The 21,780-nt window shown below is 35.5% G+C and overlaps 2 protein-coding genes across 2 annotated transcripts in view; both read left to right on the top strand.

Annotated features, from left to right (window-relative positions):
* The window catches only part of LOC132558823 (protein starmaker-like), a 36,609-nt gene extending 32,500 nt beyond the window's left edge, over positions 1–4,109 (top strand). Inside the window, exon 3 of the mRNA XM_060223433.1 lies at positions 3,642–4,109. Within this exon, the coding sequence (XP_060079416.1) occupies positions 3,642–4,109 (468 nt within the window). The remainder of the gene's footprint in view (positions 1–3,641) is intronic.
* Positions 4,110–19,602: 15,493 nt separating this feature from the next.
* Positions 19,603–20,952, top strand: LOC132558834 (potassium voltage-gated channel subfamily A member 1-like). Its single transcript, XM_060223443.1, has one exon. The coding sequence runs from the start codon at positions 19,603–19,605 to the stop codon at positions 20,950–20,952; it is 1,350 nt and encodes a 449-aa protein (XP_060079426.1).
* The last annotated feature ends 828 nt before the right edge of the window (positions 20,953–21,780 follow it).

Genomic DNA, 21,780 nt, shown 5'->3' with positions numbered 1-21,780 from the left:
TGTATGAATGATGAAAACAAAGGTACACGATAATTATGGCTGTAGCATTCAAATTAACTCATTAACATTTAGCAGTTTATTAAGATTTTACATGAAACGAGTAAAAATCTTGTACTTTGTCATGACACCTTACAACGATAAAGATATATGCTTGTCATAACGAAGCTTCTACAGACTGACTGTCATTGTATACTGTACTGACAGTACCAAAATACCAACACTATTGAACTGACCTTATATCATTGTGTACTGACAGTACCAAAATACCAACACTATTGAACTGACCTTATATCATTGTGTACTGACAGTACCAAAATACTAACACTATTGAACTGACCTTATATCATTGTGTACTGACAGTACCAGAATACCAACACTATTGTACTGACCTTATATCATTGTGTACTGACAGTACCAAAATACCAACACTATTGAATCATTGTGAAGGGGCTGGTGCAGAATAGATGTGTTTCTTGCAAGCACAACTCCATAATGTTTAAAGTTTTTTCGATCTTGACAAACCTTGTTCGAAAGACAAAAAACATTTTTAAAAAAATCTAAAGTCAGTAATGTCAGAAACGTTTGAAATGGGTTGACTAGAAATCCATATTTCAGAGCTGTTACAGCAGGACTACAACAGTTAGTGACTAGTCGATAAAGCTTTAGATGGATGATACTCTCGTCACAGGCTATAGAATATATCTATAATGTAAGGATAATGACAAATCCTATAAAACCATATTGTCAACCCTACCACATAGACGTTAATAATAATAGGTCTGCGTCTCTCGACTTTTATATAACCAATCATAGTTTTTCTTCTTAAAGAAAGTTCGGAGACAAGAAAATCAATTCCGAAAAAATGAATAAAACGGTATCAAGAGACTTCTTTCAATGTCTTAATGTCGGCTGTAACGACAGTTAAACGTTTGTGTACTGGATGTCGTTATATCGAACTTTACAACACAGTGCCCTCGGATGTGTTTTGATGGTGTAAAGCTTATGTAAATGTACAATAAAAATTTCTTGGTGTTGTGTATATGTTTGTACACTGTGTCTCGTTATAAAGTCCTTAGAGTCTAAGAGTATAAATATCGCATTTCGTTCTATCGAATTCGATGCAGCAGTTTTCTGTATTGTTCTATACGTAACAAGGATATCGAATTTATCACAAAAAATCGCTTAGAGTGTGACTCAATAGTTCATCATGGTGTATTATAATTTTGGATTTAATGGCGATATATCGAGTTTGACTCAATAGTTCCTCAAAGTGTGTTATAATTTTGGATTTGATGGCGGTATATCGAGTTTTACTCAATAGTTCCTCATAGTGTTTTACAGGTTTTGATTTGATGGCGGTATATCAAGTTTGACTCAATAGTTCCTCATGGTGTTTTCAAATTTTGGATTTGATGGCGGTATATCGAATTGATTCAATAGTTCTGCATAGAGTTATAGGTTTTGATTTGATTGCGATATATCGAGTTTGACTCAATAGTTCCTCGTGGTGTACTATTATTTTGGATTTGATGGCGATATATCGAGTTTGACTCAACAGTTCCTAATAGTGTTTGATTGCGATATATCAAAATCGACTCAACAATTCCTCATAGTGTGTTATAATTTTGGATTTTATGGCGATATATCGAGTTTGACTCAATAGTTCCTGATGGTGTGTTATAATTTTGAATTTGATGGCATTGTGTCGAATTTGACTCAATAGTTCCTAATAGTGTGTTATAATTTTGAATTTGATGGCATTGTGTCGAATTTGACTCAACAGTTCCTAATAGTGTTTGATTGCGATATATCAAAATCGACTCAACAGTTCCTCATAGTGTGTTATAATTTTGGATTTGATGGCGATATATCGAGTTTGACTGAATATTTCCTCATGGTGTGTTATAATTTTTGATTTTATGGTTATATATATCGAGTATCATCCAACAATTCCCCATAGTGTATAATATATAAGCGTTTTAATGCAGTGTTATTGTTGTGTAGATTTCCTTAACCTCCCTTATTCCGTTTACGCGCAGCTTGTTTAATGTATCTTTCATTACATCTCATGGATTTTTTGGATTGGAACAAAATGCAATCTCAGTAATCTAAGAGATGAGAATCGTGGTACAACATATCCTCTCCACGTATAAAGCGATTATACATCCCATGAGTTGTAAATGGGCCAGCCTAGAGACCGACACACAGAAACAGCTGATGTCTAAACCGGATTGTGTCCGTATTTCCATCTTTATCCGTTGTGTCGTATCTTTACAACATCTGTAAACAACGTTACTTCTCCACTAGACCCTTTGAAAACTTGTATTGTTGTTGCTTTGGTAATTTTATCAGTGGAACCATAGAGTGTACTCGGTTCTCTGTAATTGATATTAAATACATAAATGGACCATGTGACTGTCGATCACGTGTTGAAATCTGCACGTACGATATATAAAGCTTAGCTTGTCGCCTATATGACGCACTAACTGTCCCTCTTTCATACAGCACCATTTGTCCTATAAAACTTTATTATATTGCCGACGCTTTATCATTTAATTTTGAATGGAAAACACAATGCTTTTGAAATCTAATATAATTTCGTTTACGGTATTGATTAAAATAGAAGGGGTCCAAATGCCATTTGGAATAGGACAGCTCGCACTTCATAGTACTTGAGTCGCATAATGTATATATATACATAGATATTCTAAATTAGTTCAAAAGAAACTGCCTTTACGTTGGTCATTGCGTGCTGCATTGAAAAATTTAATATATTAAAACTTTTTATCATATCACAAGATCTGTAACCTTGCTAAATGTCTAGGCAGACAAGCTAGCACAAAAAGAGAGTTGCCAAGGACCAATATATGTATAGAAATGTCGATAAAGAAACACAGCGAGCATTTTCTGTCCCTGTTGAACTGCACAGAACGGAAATATCATTGGAATTGGTACATATTTTTGAGCTAACTGAAGCATATCTGAGTATACTACCTGACGACCAAAAAATACATATTGTTACAGAGGACCACTAACGTAAACACTATGGCATCAAACCCTAATTAAATTAGTCTTCCAACTCGCTGCACGCGTGTATAAAACCGTTATTTCAAATTAGCGACACCGTCTGGTATATGTCATATTCGTACCAAGCGTTAAATGAGTAAGAGTTCTATATATATTCTTCACAAAACTGGTGTCCATTTATCAATATTCTCAAGGTGGGTTTAATAAATGAATCTTATCGTTATTAAATGAACCATTGTGTTGTGAATTGCATAGCAATCATCTAATTCGGTCATGTGTTAGAATATTTTTTGTATATAATTTGTTAATGGAACCCATGACAGCCAGTTTCAAAATAATAATTTAAACATACAGTACTTCATTGTCCCTAAATGCATGTATAATAGCCATGTATTTACACCTTAGAATATGATATATATAGATTAGAGAAAGAAAATTAGTGTGTCTTGTACTATATATATCTTGCCAAACATATATTATAAATCAAGGAGAGAGAGAGGTATTAATTGAATCTACATTCCTTAGAAATGATGTGTAGCTTTTGCCATTTTGTCAGATATAGGTAAAAATATATCTAAAAGAATCTTCACAGGGATGCCAACATTGATGTTCAGGTGAATATTCACAGGAATGCCAACATTGACGTTCAGATGAATATTCACAGGGATGCCAACATTGACGTTCAGATGAATATTCACAGGGATGCCAACATTGATGTTCAGATGAATATTCACAGGGATGCCAACATTGATGTTCAGATGAATATTCACAGGGATGCCAACATTGATGTTCAGATGAATATTCACAGGGATGCCAACATTGATGTTCAGATGAATATTCACAGGGATGCCAACATTGATGTTCAGATAAATATTCACAGGGATGCCAACATTGATGTTCAGATGAATATTCACAGGGATGCCAACATTGATGTTCAGATGAATATTCACAAGAATGCCAACATTGACGTTCAGATGAATATTCACAAGAATGCCAACATTGACGTTCAGATGAATATTCACAAGAATGCCAACATTGACGTTCAGATGAATATTCACAATGATGCCAGCATTGATGTTTAGATGAATATTCACAAGAATGCCAACATTGATGTTCAGATGGATATTCACAGGGATGCCAACATTGATGTTCAGATGAATATTCACAGGGATGCCAACATTGATGTTCAGATGAATATTCACAGGGATGCCAACATTGATGTTCAGGTGAATATTCACAAGAATGCCAACATTGATGTTCAGATGAATATTCACAAGAATGCCAACATTGATGTTCAGATGAATATTCACAGGGATGCCAACATTGATGTTCAGATGAATATTCACAGGGATGCCAACATTGATGTTCAGATGAATCTTTCAGATTTGCTTTGAAAAGATTATGATTAAGAGTGCTAGCTTGGTTTCTCAGACGACAATCAAGACGATTTAGTTTTCTAGCTCCATAGTTTTCTAGGTTCTTGCTGAGAATAACATTTGCCGATATTGATTTTTTTCATTAGCATTGAAAGAATTTAAAGGATGAGAGTCTCTAACACTGTTATCTAAATCATTCCAAAGTTTTGTTGTAGAAGGAGAGATTGAATTTTGCGACAGTTGTAGACGGAAATGCTGTTGTCTCAATAGGTATGCGTTTCGTAGATTGTATGGAGCTAAATTTCCAATATCCGTTGGCAATATGTCTGCGAGAAAATTACATGTAGGTGCAAAGTCGCTTACTATACAATAGAAGAAAGAAAGCGTGCGTGCGTCTCGTCTCTTAGAAAGTGGTAGCCAATCGGTTTTTCAATGTAAGAATTCTGTTTTTATACATATGGACAGTCCTTTGAGTACTCCTTTCAGATTCTCACTGGAGTTTTTTAACATTAAGGAATTAGCTGTACTGATTATGTCCCATACTTCGCATGCATATTCGAATAGATCTTGAATATGGGCAAGATATATATATTTTACGGGTTACCGATACCCCTTAGGATTGCTATTATTTTCTCTACCACTGTATCAATGTTATCATTGAATATTACTTTACCTCTTCTTATCATCGTTCTCATATGACATTATTTCGCTCTGAATTAGCATTAAACATCATCTTTTAAAGTCTGACTAGTTTTCTCATTGACGTCTCAGTATGCCATTCGTTATCGCTTTGTGGCGGTATTGACTGCCCCAGTCGGCGTGGGGAAAGGAAATGTAGCTATCTATCATCGTTGCTTCCTTGGGTAAGACGCTTTATCCTAATTGCTGTATGGCAAGCGACGGGCCTCTCATATGTTGTTCAGCTATGCAGCAATCAGATATTTTAAGGAGACTCTTGCTGTGCATGGGACGATATGCCCAGCAAACAAGAAAACAAGATAATATGGCGTGATATTGTATAAACTGTTATACTTGATAGATATGCATTACATACAAGAGGAAGACGACTGACACAAAGTAGTGATCTCAAAAATGAAGATTCCAATTTATGATTCATATGACCGATTTGTTACTTGAATGTTTCATGAAACACGTGATGAATTTCAGTCTTTATTAGGGACTCTTATCTGTTTCCTCAGACAGTACTGGCAATTTCTGCTACTCTGTATGATTGTGTTTTTAAGGAAACTTATGATAATCTGTCATCTTAGACAGTGAAATGCAGCACCATTTACTTATAGTGATCGCCACTGCTGTAGACCTATCCTAAAAATACACCACAATATGCTTTTAAACTTGCGATAGTGACGATGTGTTAGATCTCCTGCTTAAGATATTCGTGACATTATCGAACACAACACTTTTTTGATCAGTGTAAAAGTGCATTCACCATTTTCTGTTCTTATCACAAATTGTGAAATGGTTTTTCGGAATCACAGTTTTGTTGCCTGCCAATCCATAAATGTTCTGATGTCTTTGTAAAAGGCTATAACACCGCATGTCCATGGCTTGTTTCAAACATTATTTCAATAGTATATCTCTAACATCACCAAGAGAGAGGAGGGGAAGAAAGGGATTGGGGAGGGGGGGTTGAATAGACTTTCAGCATATATATATATATCTATTGATGGCACAAACGTAACCAACAAGAAAACTGTCACTATACACACAGATCAATCTACTTTGGAGATTTACTGCGTACTTGACAAAACCTCGCTCGAAATTGATTGATTTAGCGAATCGTTCGGTTGTGAAGTATACAATAGTTCAATTAGATATGCTTCAGTGAACACGGTTTAGGTCTGCAAAGTCTGGATCTCCACCTCCTGGAGGCTCTCAACTAACAAGTTCTACTCTACACAGTATCAAACATCACCTTATAAACCCTTATGGGTATACTTGAGAGCACGAGATTTTTGTAAATAAATGAGCTATTGAAAAGCAAAGAGGGGCAAAATATAGTAAAATACAAATTACAATGTACACAAACAAAATAACAAAATGACAAATTCATTGAACTGTGGGGCTAACGTATCTGCCTATCTAGTGTTTAAGTCCCTTAGCATCCTTGACGAGTCCTAGAAGGAACAAACATTATTTGGCTACCTTGTATCCTACCTATTGATTGTATTAAAAGGTGCTATTTACTTCTGTGTCTTATATTAGTCTCGGTATATAATTATTGAAGACATACAAATAATAAATTCGGGGTAGCTGACAAATATAACAGTATTTAGCTAATGGACGTTTAAACAAGTAATAACTGGTAGGTAGTGAACCTAGGTAAACTGAAGTAAAATGATGGTGGAGGACAAATTGGTCCAGATAATAACAGCCTAACAATACCTATCTGGACCTAGACGTCTTCCGCTAGGCCTTTCACTGACACTAGTATTTTTTCTCACCAATTATAACGTTATAAGGTCACCTCAAGGGGTATCCAATGAGAGTGATTAATTCTCTAAATACTGATTCACGTTACATGTGTAGATATCAAACACCCCGCTAAAAGTAATAGCATGCATATTTCTGAATGATAATATTCATTTTAGCGTACACTACAATCGGACCTCATTATCTCGACTGTATTTACAAAGCTGACAGAATGTCAACATAAAAAATAGTAAATATGAAATATAATGAAAACTAATGCATTGAATTATTAGGCTTAGAATAAGATTAAACATTCCTTTGCCGACAGAAACGTGAGATTCCCAATGAGATACGAGGAATATTAGTATCATTCCATGATTTTATAACATCAAACAAAGCACGTGTCGTCACCCATCGTTACGCTCGAGGCAAAAGGTTAATGAACACCGATACATATTTCATGCGCAATTTTCATATTATATTACCATTGTGGTTGTTTTTCGTTAAACGACGCCTGGACCCGGTTAGACTGTCTAATGAAAAGCATTACGAACGCTATTAGCAGTAGTAAAGTAGCTCAGAACTAAATAATATATGCAATCTTAGACGTAGCATGAGTTTTCAGTAGAATAATGATTCCAAAAATCAATTAAATACTCAAACATTGGTGACGTCAGATTTTGAATTATTTAAGATCTCTCCCTTACATATAAAAACGTCAATACTTGCCACAGATTTATATATATATATACACATATTTTTTAAACATTGAAGTAGTAAATGCATTGATTTGTGGTGAAATCGTGGTTAGCATGCATGCACATGTTTTGTACTGGTTGTCCAACACGCCATACCGGGGTAGCTACGACGACCTGCCAAGAAAACGGCCTCTCCCTCTATAGAGAAGTTCTTGGTATGATTCAATACTAAGATTGATAGCTAAGATTGCTTGTATCTACATGTCAGAGAATCACTCAAGAGGAAGAAGAAAGCAGAGAAGGAGAACGATTAGTAAAATACAACATGAGCTAGAGACACCAAACTTCAAATATCATAATTTGCATATGTAATTAATTTTGTGTGATCAGCTTTAACGATGAAAAATTGTAGTTAATTCCATTAGCCTGTATATTGTCCTTTGAGATAATGATGTAAAGAAAATTCTGTGTGATCAGCGTCAATGATAAGAAAAGTTTGTGATTAATTTCATTAGTCTGTATGTAAACAAAATGAAATTATGCGCTGGAATTTTCATGAATGGAGACAATTGGTTCGGTGCCTTTTGACATTTTTTCTCATATATCAAATGAAATGGTATGGAAGTTAGTATACACAAAACACGCAGGATTGTTTCAGAAATGCTGAAATGCATAACATGAAAGCTATAAAAGCAGAGTGGGGTGTGCGCATGTGTGATTTTAAGTGACTACGACAAATATTAAATCACTTCCATAAAAGTATAAATCACAATATGTGTTAACATAATGCAAGCCTTTCGCCCTCTTTGATAGCCGATTGTTATTGATAGTTTTTTATTTGTGTATATAAACATATCACATTCACAAATCTGACCATCTGTCGCACGGTGACAGCTATAACAAAACAACTGTTAAACGAATTTAACTCTTACAAATAGTATACAATATCTGGTTGTGTTCAATATCACATCAAAAATAGCTTTACAAACAGCCGATTATTCAAAGTCCCCATTTATACAACAATATGTCAAAATGTCGCAGAATTTGTACGAGAGTCGACATACTCGGGGATGTGACAGCTGTACAGCTTCAGATGTACGTAAATATCGATATGTATATAATATTTCCACTATAGTGGTATCAAGGATCCCAACACTTAAATTGTCAACTCATGATGGTATGACCAAACACAATATTGAGTAACAAAATACAGGGGATAGCGATAAAAAGACACATGCTCCGTGTCTATACTGAGTGTATTGTCCAATAACGTTTTGATATTTCTGAGAAGTTATCACCAGGTCCTGAAAACGGTGACAAAACTTCGCCGATTCGCCAAGTTTATTTTTATTTCATCAAATGTTAACGACACAGTGTGCCATTGTATGTTTACGCTATAGTGTACTTTTGTACATGTATTTTGACGCTATAGTGTACTTTTGTGCATGTATGTTGACGCTATAGTGTACTTTTGTACATGTATGTTGACGCTATAGTGTACCTTTGTACATGTATGTTGACACTATAGTGTACCTTTGTATATGTATGTTGACGCTATAGTGTACTTTTGTATATGTATGTTGACACTATAGTGTACTTTTGTACATGTATGTTGACACTATAGTGTACTTTTGTATATATATATGTTGACACTATAGTGTACCTTTGTACATGTATGTTGACACTATAGTGTACCTTTGTATATGTATGTTGACGCTATAGTGTACTTTTGTATATGTATGTTGACACTATAGTGTACTTTTGTACATGTATGTTGACACTATAGTGTACCTTTGTACATGTATGTTGACACTATAGTGTACCTTTGTATATGTATGTTGACGCTATAGTGTACTTTTGTATATATATGTTGACACTATAGTGTACCTTTGTACATGTATGTTGACACTATAGTGTACCTTTGTACATGTATGTTGACACTATAGTGTACCTTTGTATATGTATGATAACGCTATAGTGTACCTTTGTACATGTATGATAACGCTATAGTGTACCTTTGTACATGTATGTTGACACTATAGTGTACCTTTGTACATGTATGTTAACGCTATAGTGTACCTTTGTACATCTATGTTGAAACTATAGTGTATCTTTGTACATGCATGTTGACGCTATAGTGTACCTTTGTACATGCATGTTGACGCTATAGTGTACCTTTGTACATGTATGTTGACGATATAGTGTACCTTTATACATGTATGTTGACGATATAGTGTACTTTTGTACAAGTATGTTGACACTATAGTGTACCTTTGTACATGTATGTTGACGATATAGTGTACTTTTGTACAAGTATGTTGACACTATAGTGTACCTTTATACATGTATGTTGACGATATAGTGTACCTTTGTACATGTAAGTTGAAGCTATGTCATGTCATTGTGTGTTCACGCTACGATATATCATGTAAGTGTGTAACACTATAACATATATATAACAGTATAGTGTATGTTGTCCCTGTGTGATAACAGTATAGTATATGTTGTCCCTGTGTGATAACAGTATAGTAAATGTTGTCCTTGTGTGATAGCAGTATAGTATATGTTGTCCCTGTGTGATAATACTATAGTATATGTTGTCCACGTGTGATAACATTATAGTATATGTTGTCCCTGTGTGATAATACTATAGTATATGTTGTCCCTGTGTGATAACAGTATAGTATATGTTGTCCCTGTGTGATAATACTATAGTATATGTTGTCCCTGTGTGATAATACTATAGTATATGTTGTCCCTGTGTAATAACACTATAGTAAATGTTGTCCCTCTGTACTAACACTATAGTATATGTTGTCCCTGTGTGATAACACTATAGTATATGTAGTCCCTGTGTGATAATACTATAGTATATGTTGTCCCTGTGTGATAATACTATAGTATATGTTGTCCCTGTGTAATAACACTATAGTAAATGTTGTCCCTCTGTACTAACACTATAGTATATGTTGTCCCTGTGTGATAACACTACAGTATATGTTGTCCCTGTGTGATAATACTATAGTATATGTTGTCCCTGTGTAATAGTACTATAGTGTATGTTGTTCCTGTGTGATAACAGTATAGTATATGTTGTCCCTGTGTGATAATACTATAGTATATGTTGTCCCTGTGTGATAACAGTATAGTAAATGTTGTCCCTCTGTACTAACACTATAGTATATGTTGTCCCTGTGTGATAATACTATAGTATATGTTGTCCCTGTGTGATAATGCTATAGTATATGTTGTCCCTGTGTAATAACACTATAGTAAATGTTGTCCCTCTGTACTAACACTATAGTATATGTTGTCCCTGTGTGATAACAGTATAGTATATGTTGTCCCTGTGTGATAATACTATAGTATATGTTGTCCCTGTGTGATAATGCTATAGTATATGTTGTCCCTGTGTAATAACACTATAGTAAATGTTGTCCCTCTGTACTAACACTATAGTATATGTTGTCCCTGTGTGATAACACTATAGTATATGTAGTCCCTGTGTGATAATACTATAGTATATGTTGTCCCTGTGTGATAATACTATAGTATATGTTGTCCCTGTGTGATAACAGTATAGTAAATGTTGTCCCTCTGTACTAACACTATAGTATATGTTGTCCCTGTGTGATAACACTATAGTATATGTTGTCCCTGTGTGATAATACTATAGTATATGTTGTCCCTGTGTAATAGTACTATAGTGTATGTTGTTCCTGTGTGATAACACTATAGTATATGTTGTCCCTGTGTGATAACATTATAGTATATGTTGTCCCTATGTACTAACACTATAGTATATGTTGTCCCTGTGTGATAACACTATAGTATATGTTGTCCCTATGTACTAGCACTATAGTGTATGTTGTCCCTGTGTGATAACAGTATAGTATATGTTGTTCAGGTGTGATAACACTATAGTATATATTGTTCCTGTGTGATAACACTATATGATATGTTGTCCATGTGTGATAACACTATAGTATATGTTGTCCTGTGTGATAACACTATAGCACATCTTGTCCCTATGTACTAACACTATAGTATATGCTGTCCCTATGTACTAACACTATAGTATATGTTGTCCCTATGTACTAACACTACAGTATATGTTGTCCCTATGTACTAACACTATAGTGTATGTTGTCCCTGTGTGATAACACTACAGTATATGTTGTCCCTCTGCACTAACACTATAGTATATGTTGTCCCTATGTACTAACACTATAGTATATGTTGTCGCTATGTACTAACACTATAGTATATGTTGTCCATGTGTGATAACACTATAGGATATGTTATCCCTGTGTGATAACACTACAGTATATGTTGTCCCTATGTACTAACACTATAGTGTATGTTGTCCCTGTGTGATAACACTACAGTATATGTTGTCCCTCTGCACTAACACTATAGTATATGTTGTCCCTATGTACTAACACTATAGTATATGTTGCCCCTATGTACTAACACTATAGTATATGTTGTCCATGTGTGATAACACTATAGGATATGTTATCCCTGTGTGATAACACTATAGTATATGTTGTCCCCGTGTGATAACACTACAGTACATCTTGTCCCTATGTACTAACACTATAGAATATGTTGTCCCTATGTACTAACACTATAGTGTATGTTGTCCATATGTACTAACACTATAGTATATGTTGTCCCTATGTACTAACACTATAGTATATGTTGTCCCTATGTACTAACACTATAGTATATGTTGTCCATGTGTGATAACACTATCGGATATGTTGTCCCTGTGTGATAACACTATAGTATATGTTGTCCCTGTGTGATAACACTATATTATATGTTGTCCCTGTGTGATAACACTAAAGTATATGTTGTCCCTATGTACTAACACTATAGCATATATTGTTCCTGTGTGATAACACTATAGTATATGTTGTCCCTGTGTATTAACACTATAGTACATGTTGTCCCTGTGTGATAACACTATAGTATATGTTGTCCCTGTGTAATAGTACTATAGTATATGTTGTCCCTGTGTGATAACACTATAGTATGTGTTGTTTTGTGTGATAATACTTGAGTATATGTTGTCCCTGTGTGATAACAGTAAAGTATATGTTGTCCCTGTGTGATAACACTATAGTATGTGTTGTTTTGTGTGATAACACTATAGTATATGTTGTCCCTGTGTATTAACACGATAGTACGTGTTGTCCCTGTGTGATAACACTATAGTATATGTTGTCTCTGTGTGATAACACTATAGTATATGTTGTCCCTGTGTGATAACATTATAGTATATTTTGTCCCTATGTACTAACACTATAGTTTATGTTGTCCCTATGTACTAACACTATAGTATATGTTGTCCCTATGTACTAACACCATAGTATATGTTGTTCCTGTGTGATAACATTATAGTATATGTTGTCCCTGTGTGATAATACTATAGTATATGTTGTCCCTATGTACCAACACTATAGTATATGTTGTCCCTGTGTGATAACACTATAGTATATGTTGTCCCTGTGTGATAACACTATAGTATATGTTGTCCCTATGTACCAACACTATATAATATATTGTTCCTGTGTGATAACACTATAGTATATGTTGTCCCTGTGTGATAACACTATAGTATATGTTGTCCCTATGTACCAACACTATAGTATATATTGTTCCTGTGTGATAACATTATAGTATATGTTGTCCCTGTGTGATAACACTATAGTATATGTTGTCCCTGTGTGATAACACTATAGTATATGTTGTCCCTATGTACCAACACTATAGTATATATTGTTCCTGTGTGATAACATTATAGTATATGTTGTCCCTGTGTGATAACAGTATAGTAAATGTTGTCCCTCTGTACTAACACTATAGTATATGTTGTCCCTGTGTGATAATACTATAGTATATGTTGTCCCTGTGTGATAATGCTATAGTATATGTTGTCCCTGTGTAATAACACTATAGTAAATGTTGTCCCTCTGTACTAACACTATAGTATATGTTGTCCCTGTGTGATAACAGTATAGTATATGTTGTCCCTGTGTGATAATACTATAGTATATGTTGTCCCTGTGTGATAATGCTATAGTATATGTTGTCCCTGTGTAATAACACTATAGTAAATGTTGTCCCTCTGTACTAACACTATAGTATATGTTGTCCCTGTGTGATAACACTATAGTATATGTAGTCCCTGTGTGATAATACTATAGTATATGTTGTCCCTGTGTGATAATACTATAGTATATGTTGTCCCTGTGTGATAACAGTATAGTAAATGTTGTCCCTCTGTACTAACACTATAGTATATGTTGTCCCTGTGTGATAACACTATAGTATATGTTGTCCCTGTGTGATAATACTATAGTATATGTTGTCCCTGTGTAATAGTACTATAGTGTATGTTGTTCCTGTGTGATAACACTATAGTATATGTTGTCCCTGTGTGATAACACTATAGTATATGTTGTCCCTATGTACTAACACTATAGTATATGTTGTCCCTGTGTGATAACACTATAGTATATGTTGTCCCTATGTACTAACACTATAGTGTATGTTGTCCCTGTGTGATAACAGTATAGTATATGTTGTTCAGGTGTGATAACACTATAGTATATATTGTTCCTGTGTGATAACACTATATGATATGTTGTCCATGTGTGATAACACTATAGTATATGTTGTCCTGTGTGATAACACTATAGCACATCTTGTCCCTATGTACTAACACTATAGTATATGCTGTCCCTATGTACTAACACTATAGTATATGTTGTCCCTATGTACTAACACTACAGTATATGTTGTCCCTATGTACTAACACTATAGTGTATGTTGTCCCTGTGTGATAACACTACAGTATATGTTGTCCCTCTGCACTAACACTATAGTATATGTTGTCCCTATGTACTAACACTATAGTATATGTTGTCGCTATGTACTAACACTATAGTATATGTTGTCCATGTGTGATAACACTATAGGATATGTTATCCCTGTGTGATAACACTACAGTATATGTTGTCCCTATGTACTAACACTATAGTGTATGTTGTCCCTGTGTGATAACACTACAGTATATGTTGTCCCTCTGCACTAACACTATAGTATATGTTGTCCCTATGTACTAACACTATAGTATATGTTGTCCCTATGTACTAACACTATAGTATATGTTGTCCATGTGTGATAACACTATAGGATATGTTATCCCTGTGTGATAACACTATAGTATATGTTGTCCCCGTGTGATAACACTACAGTACATCTTGTCCCTATGTACTAACACTATAGAATATGTTGTCCCTATGTACTAACACTATAGTGTATGTTGTCCATATGTACTAACACTATAGTATATGTTGTCCCTATGTACTAACACTATAGTATATGTTGTCCCTATGTACTAACACTATAGTATATGTTGTCCATGTGTGATAACACTATCGGATATGTTGTCCCTGTGTGATAACACTATAGTATATGTTGTCCCTGTGTGATAACACTATATTATATGTTGTCCCTGTGTGATAACACTAAAGTATATGTTGTCCCTATGTACTAACACTATAGCATATATTGTTCCTGTGTGATAACACTATAGTATATGTTGTCCCTGTGTATTAACACTATAGTACATGTTGTCCCTGTGTGATAACACTATAGTATATGTTGTCCCTGTGTAATAGTACTATAGTATATGTTGTCCCTGTGTGATAACACTATAGTATGTGTTGTTTTGTGTGATAATACTTGAGTATATGTTGTCCCTGTGTGATAACAGTAAAGTATATGTTGTCCCTGTGTGATAACACTATAGTATGTGTTGTTTTGTGTGATAACACTATAGTATATGTTGTCCCTGTGTATTAACACGATAGTACGTGTTGTCCCTGTGTGATAACACTATAGTATATGTTGTCTCTGTGTGATAACACTATAGTATATGTTGTCCCTGTGTGATAACATTATAGTATATTTTGTCCCTATGTACTAACACTATAGTTTATGTTGTCCCTATGTACTAACACTATAGTATATGTTGTCCCTATGTACTAACACCATAGTATATGTTGTTCCTGTGTGATAACATTATAGTATATGTTGTCCCTGTGTGATAATACTATTGTATATGTTGTCCCTATGTACCAACACTATAGTATATGTTGTCCCTGTGTGATAACACTATAGTATATGTTGTCCCTGTGTGATAACACTATAGTATATGTTGTCCCTATGTACCAACACTATAGAATATATTGTTCCTGTGTGATAACACTATAGTATATGTTGTCCCTGTGTGATAACACTATAGTATATGTTGTCCCTATGTACCAACACTATAGTATATATTGTTCCTGTGTGATAACATTATAGTATATGTTGTCCCTGTGTGATAATACTATAGTATATGTTGTCCCTATGTACCAACACTATAGTATATGTTGTCCCTGTGTGATAACACTATAGTATATGTTGTCCCTGTGTGATAACACTATAGTATATGTTGTCCCTATGTACCAACACTATAGTATATGTTGTCCCTGTGTGATAACACTATAGTATATGTTGTCCCTGTGTGATAACACTATAGTATATGTTGTCCCTATGTACCAACACTATAGAATATATTGTTCCTGTGTGATAACACTATAGTATATGTTGTCCCTGTGTGATAACACTATAGTATATGTTGTCCCTATGTACCAACACTATAGTATATATTGTTCCTGTGTGATAAAACTATAGTATATATTGTTCCTGTGTGATAACACTATAGGATATGTTGTCCCTGTGTGATAACACTATAGTATATCTGGACGTTGAGTGTTCACGCCTATATTTAATCCTATGGTTGTTTTGTTCTATTTCAGTCGACGGTGTTATTGTTTTACCTATAAATGTTTATGCGGCTACATACTTTGGTCGTGATTTAGGTTTGTTTCAAAGTGACAGATGAAGCTTTGACGTCTTAAGGCCTTTCATGTTATTTCCAAGTTGAAGCATATGCTTGAATCGTTTGAGAATCTTTGTTCAATATCTCATGTGTCAATGCCGTCTCAATGTGCTGATACGCTCTATGTAAAGCTTCCAATGTGCTGATAGGCCCTACTATGTAAAAGCGTTTCGTTTTGGTATTGTGTGCTGTTAACTCTCTGTAATTTTTAAAAATAAATAATCTAGCACAGGTGGTGCGTGTTTGTGTGAGTTTATTGTCTGATTGTACTTTAAAGATTTGATAAACATGTCTACCTTAACTGTAAATGTGTTATGTCATATTGATGTCACTACATTTAATGTCACATGATGACGATGTCTCCTAAATAGATGAAAGAATAGAAAGCATGAGGTCACAGATGTTGAAATGGATACATCAGCTAAATTTGAAATATTCATCGGTAATGATTATTACCCGTACCACTTCTATCAGTATCACATTATGTCTGTAATTTGATCCACAACATCAATGTCTAAAGCATTGTTTTACTGTGTATAACTTATATTGGTGTAAATGATATCAATACAATATGATCTTAAGCTAAAATTGTTTGAATGATTTACGGGCCGTGGGGTATATCTACCTGACAGCTATCTAATTTCTCTTGGTGGTAGGTCTGCTAGGACATCCTTTCCTACACAGCCTATTTCATATCCCCCTTAAGCTGTCAGCCTCATCAATATGTTGACTGATATGGTAAGAGGGCTTTAGTGTTTCACCTGAAAAAAGCTATGTTATGCATGATTCCCGACCATAACAATTCTGAACAATAGAGAACAATGGCAAGGCTATATCGAACCGCTACTCCAACTCATCGATCGCCCAGTCAACACTCATTCATTCACACCGATATAGACTAACATTACATATATTTTACAAAAGTGCCAACTGTTAGCGGAATTTGACGATGATATTGAATACGTGTTCCTTTCAGGGCCCAGTACGCGACCATGTTTTATGAGGCACACAACAGCTCACTACACAGAAAGAATAATGCATACTCTCTCATTCATCCATTTATATATATGTTCGTGTAAACGAATTGATCTGCAATTTTATTAATAACCGAAATCTTTCGGTGTTTTTTTTTGTACATGTGCATTAACACATTAACTATATATAAATTTGAGAGTCATGCGAATGTCTCATTATATAGAATGGAGTACCTGCCTTCTGGAAGAAGAACGGTAGTAGTGCCAGCATATCAATAATGCAATAACTTATTCGTTTTTGTTAGACGCTTTGCGCATGAACGTCAAGCCGGCTGTAGTAAAACAAGGACGCGCGGTTTACCTGCGTGAACACCTATCTAAGCTATTGACTTTGTCAGAGGCTGTCTTCATTCTGTGCCATGCTTATTTTAAACTCTTTAATTATTAACATCCACTTAACAATGCCTTTCACAACGTGAGTTCCCTGGGTGATTCTGTTCTACAAGACCTTGGTTCAATTGCAGGCTAATACACAAGTTTTCAATGCAATAAAGCAACTCCAGACTTATCTAGCTAAGTGTGCATATCTAGAGTGACTGGCTTTGTATCACATCTGTTACCAGCGTTTCCATATACAGATATACGAAGAGAATTGGGATAGCCCTAAAATGTAATATTCCAATGTACCGGATGGCCATGGTTGGCACTAATCCACAATTATAGGTTCTCAGCATCAATAATTGGTCAAAAGTAACGCTGACCTCCGTAATGACTCTATGGCTACTCGGTAAGTCACGCGCGGTATATTGGGATCTAGTGACGTCAGACATCAGTCATGCTTAACGGAACACAACTATTAATTTGATTCCACGATCTGATGTCCCAGGTGTCTAAGCGTGCTACGCTTGCGTTGTGTCGTCCACGCAACGGTTCGACAGCGTGTGGAGTGTGGAGTAAGCGGTGTTTGAAATACAGTCTGATCCATACCACTCAATGGGAGCATCGGCACCATCAATTATCAATAGTGTTACAGTGAAACTAACGTTAGTTGGTCAATGTTTTTTTCTTTGTGAGATGAGTTTTTTTTTTTGGTGAGATGACAGACACAGTGACTGGAGCACGAACTGGTCCATACGACATGTGCGTGTATTTGGAAAGGCAGTATTGATTCCCACCCTTTGTTGTTGTGACGCTACAGTAGGTAGTCTACATACTGGACCCAGTGAAGAGATGAATTGAAAATCTACGACAACGCACAAAAGATGGGGTCTTAATACGCAATCGATTGACTACGAGTGAACATTGATTCAACGGTAAAGTGTGTTTACAATAACACGCCATACGAGCTAGTTATTGATACTTACCAATGGGAATGAAAAGTGCAACTGGTTTGAAAGTTTGTGATTTTTTGTACTGGGATTATAAAGTTTTCCTGTATAAACTGAACAGAAAGAGGACGCCATGTTTTCTTACATAGCTCTGATATACCAAGTGCTCTGGTATTGAACGCTAGAGGAGTGACGTATGAGTATTGTAATTCGAAAGCAAGCTATTGGAGTGCTGGTGTCCACTGTAGGCAAACAAAGTAAGTTTCCACATAGCCTTACACACCAGCATTTTTGAACTCTCTCTTAAGTAAGTCAGCTTTCTATACAGATCGATTGGTTTCTCCTGGAGAATAGTTCACATAACTTTTACCATAGATTTTTTTCAAGTTTTGAAAAAAACTACTTTTGAGATCACTTCACTGCCTGGTACTGACAGTTCACTGGCAAAGCCAACGAAACATAATTGAAGTCAAATTACTGAGAAGAGACCTGTCTGCGTTTTTGGAAAATATCGAATTTTCTGTGCTGAAGTGTCGGAGAAACGACTTGTATGTAGTACATATACTTACTGATGGTAGGCTGGCAGCCATCGGGGATTTCAACAACAGATATATTGTGCTTCGGCTTAATGTTTGAAGAAAGTTCTTCTCGCATGTTACTTCTTTTATTGATTTCTAATGAAAGAAAACTAAACTTCGAAACTAAGTTTTACGAGCAGGATGACTCTCGTGTATATCCGAAAATATTGATTTTGTGTTTAAACCAAGCCTTCCTTATACAAAGTTAATAAGATTCCGAAAGGAAATGGCAGTTCCGTTCATCACGAATCAGTCCCGGTACCGGAGACCAATGAGTCGGAATAGAAACCAGGACCAGGACGCGGACGGTGACCTGTGGCTGTTCCAGTCACCAGAGTCCACAAAAGGAGCAGGAAGTAGTCGGAGTAGCGATGATAAGGAGTTGGATGCAGAGCTCATCGTTTGCCTGGAAACGTGTTGTAACGGAAATACGTCACCTCATACCTGCTGTCTCAGTACATGTGACCGATTCACTATTAATGTCAGCGGTCAGTACTATGAGCTCTGGGCTACAATAGTCAACCGTCATCCCACAACCCTTCTCGGCAATCCTAGAAAACGATTAAAATATTTCGATAAAAGGAGAAACGAATTTTTCTTTGATCGTCACAGACCTACATTTGAATCCATATTCAATTACTATATGTATGGCGGGAAAATCAGGAGACCAGATCCTGTCCCGGACGATATATTCCTAAGGGAGTTGGACTTCTATGAAATCGAAAAGGAAGTTGTAGACCTATACAAAGACGAAGAGGGCTACATCCAGGAGAAAATGGAGCTTCCGGAAAACAAATGGAAACGAAAGATTTGGATGCTGATGGAATATCCGGAAACATCGCCTTTCGCTTACGTCGTTGCAATTGTGTCGGTTATCATTACATTATTATCAATTGTTTTGTTCTGTGTTGAAACCTTACCCGGTCTTTCAGGAAATGATTGCATAGATGGACGGCCCAATTTCATGGAACCCTTTTTCATAATGGAAACGGTATGTACCATATGGTTCACACTTGAAGTGGTTGTTCGTCTTTTCTCGTGCCCAAGTAAAATCAAATATTTCAAAGACTTCAAAAATATTGTCGACATCACTGCTATTGTCCCATATTACGTTTCCCTGTCAAATCTCTTGGCACCGGATGGTTGCAATAATGCTAGTTCTGGTGCTTCGCTCGCCTTTCTCAGGGTGGTGAGATTAGTGAGAATATTCAAATTGACCAAACATTCGGCGGGTTTACAGGTGTTGATTTTGACGTTCAAAGCGAGTATACAAGGTCTAATGTTATTTCTAGTGGCCATGGTGGTGTGTGTGCTTCTTTTCTCCAGTGCGATATATTATGCAGAACACGGAATCCCAGAAGCACAAATCAAGAGTATTCCTGACGGGTTTTGGTGGGCCGTCATCACGATGTGTACTGTAGGATATGGGGACAAGGTCCCTGTTGGTCCTCTTGGCAAAATTATAGGGAGCGTATGTGCTTTAGCTGGTGTGCTCACTCTAGCCATACCGGTACCAATTATTACGGAAAACTTCAACAAATTCTATGCACATAAAACCGGTAGATTAAGGATGTAGAAATTCAAAGATCTAGTATTTTTGTCACATTATGGTTAGAAAGTTAATGAAAATATTATTATCTTTATCTTAGAATGATCTAGATATTAACAATTCGTATCAACTTTCCTCCATTGTATTTCAAGAGTGGTTAAAGATTTTTATTAGCATGATATTGCCTTAGGCAAACATACATGTCTTTGTCATAATCAACCTATTTGTTCTTAACAGGCTACTCGCTCTTCCTCCACTACGAGATTCTAGGGTATGAAAGTGACGTTTCAGATTGTATATATATTTATATGTATATGTGTAGATTTTTTTCGTCATTGAAGTAGACATTTGATACTTTACATACCTAATCTCACACCTTAGAACATACCTCTATACATGGAGATTGCATACCTGTTTTATTTCTTAGAGTGTGATGGATGAGAACTTTGTTGTTACTAGTGTGGATTCATGATTGAGAACGATAGATGGTTAGAACATGTCCGAGAGATTAGTAACAGCTAAACAGTATTTTTTACTTTCCAATTATTGTATCCATTTTTAAAAAAAACACTTCTTCAAACAAAGATTATTAGAATCTTCTATTGTAGAAATATAGCCTAGTAGTAGGCTTTTATAAACGGCCTAGATAGCTGAGATTCTAATGTTCAGGAATCTCAGAATTAGAATTTGTATTCCTCTTTATGAAAAAAGACAACTACACGAATTATAAATCTCATTTGTATGTGAATTAGGGAGCTATTATATCTGTTTAAGGAATGAATAAATACTTGTAATTAAATCACCACCTGTAAGGGATAAGGCTTAGTATAATAAAACACCATTATGGGACAACAC

Source organism: Ylistrum balloti, unplaced genomic scaffold (genome assembly GCF_031769215.1).
Source record: "Ylistrum balloti isolate Yb309-2 unplaced genomic scaffold, AGI_CSIRO_Ybal_v1 Utg370828, whole genome shotgun sequence".
In the NCBI taxonomy this organism is placed as follows: Eukaryota; Metazoa; Mollusca; class Bivalvia; order Pectinida; family Pectinidae; genus Ylistrum; species Ylistrum balloti.
This window is presented reverse-complemented; position numbering and strand designations above follow the sequence as displayed.

Bases quoted from the DNA above. Each gene is read 5' to 3' on its own strand.
- LOC132558834 (XM_060223443.1), top strand. From the start codon at position 19,603: ATGGCAGTTCCGTTCATCACGAATCAGTCCCGGTACCGGAGACCAATG.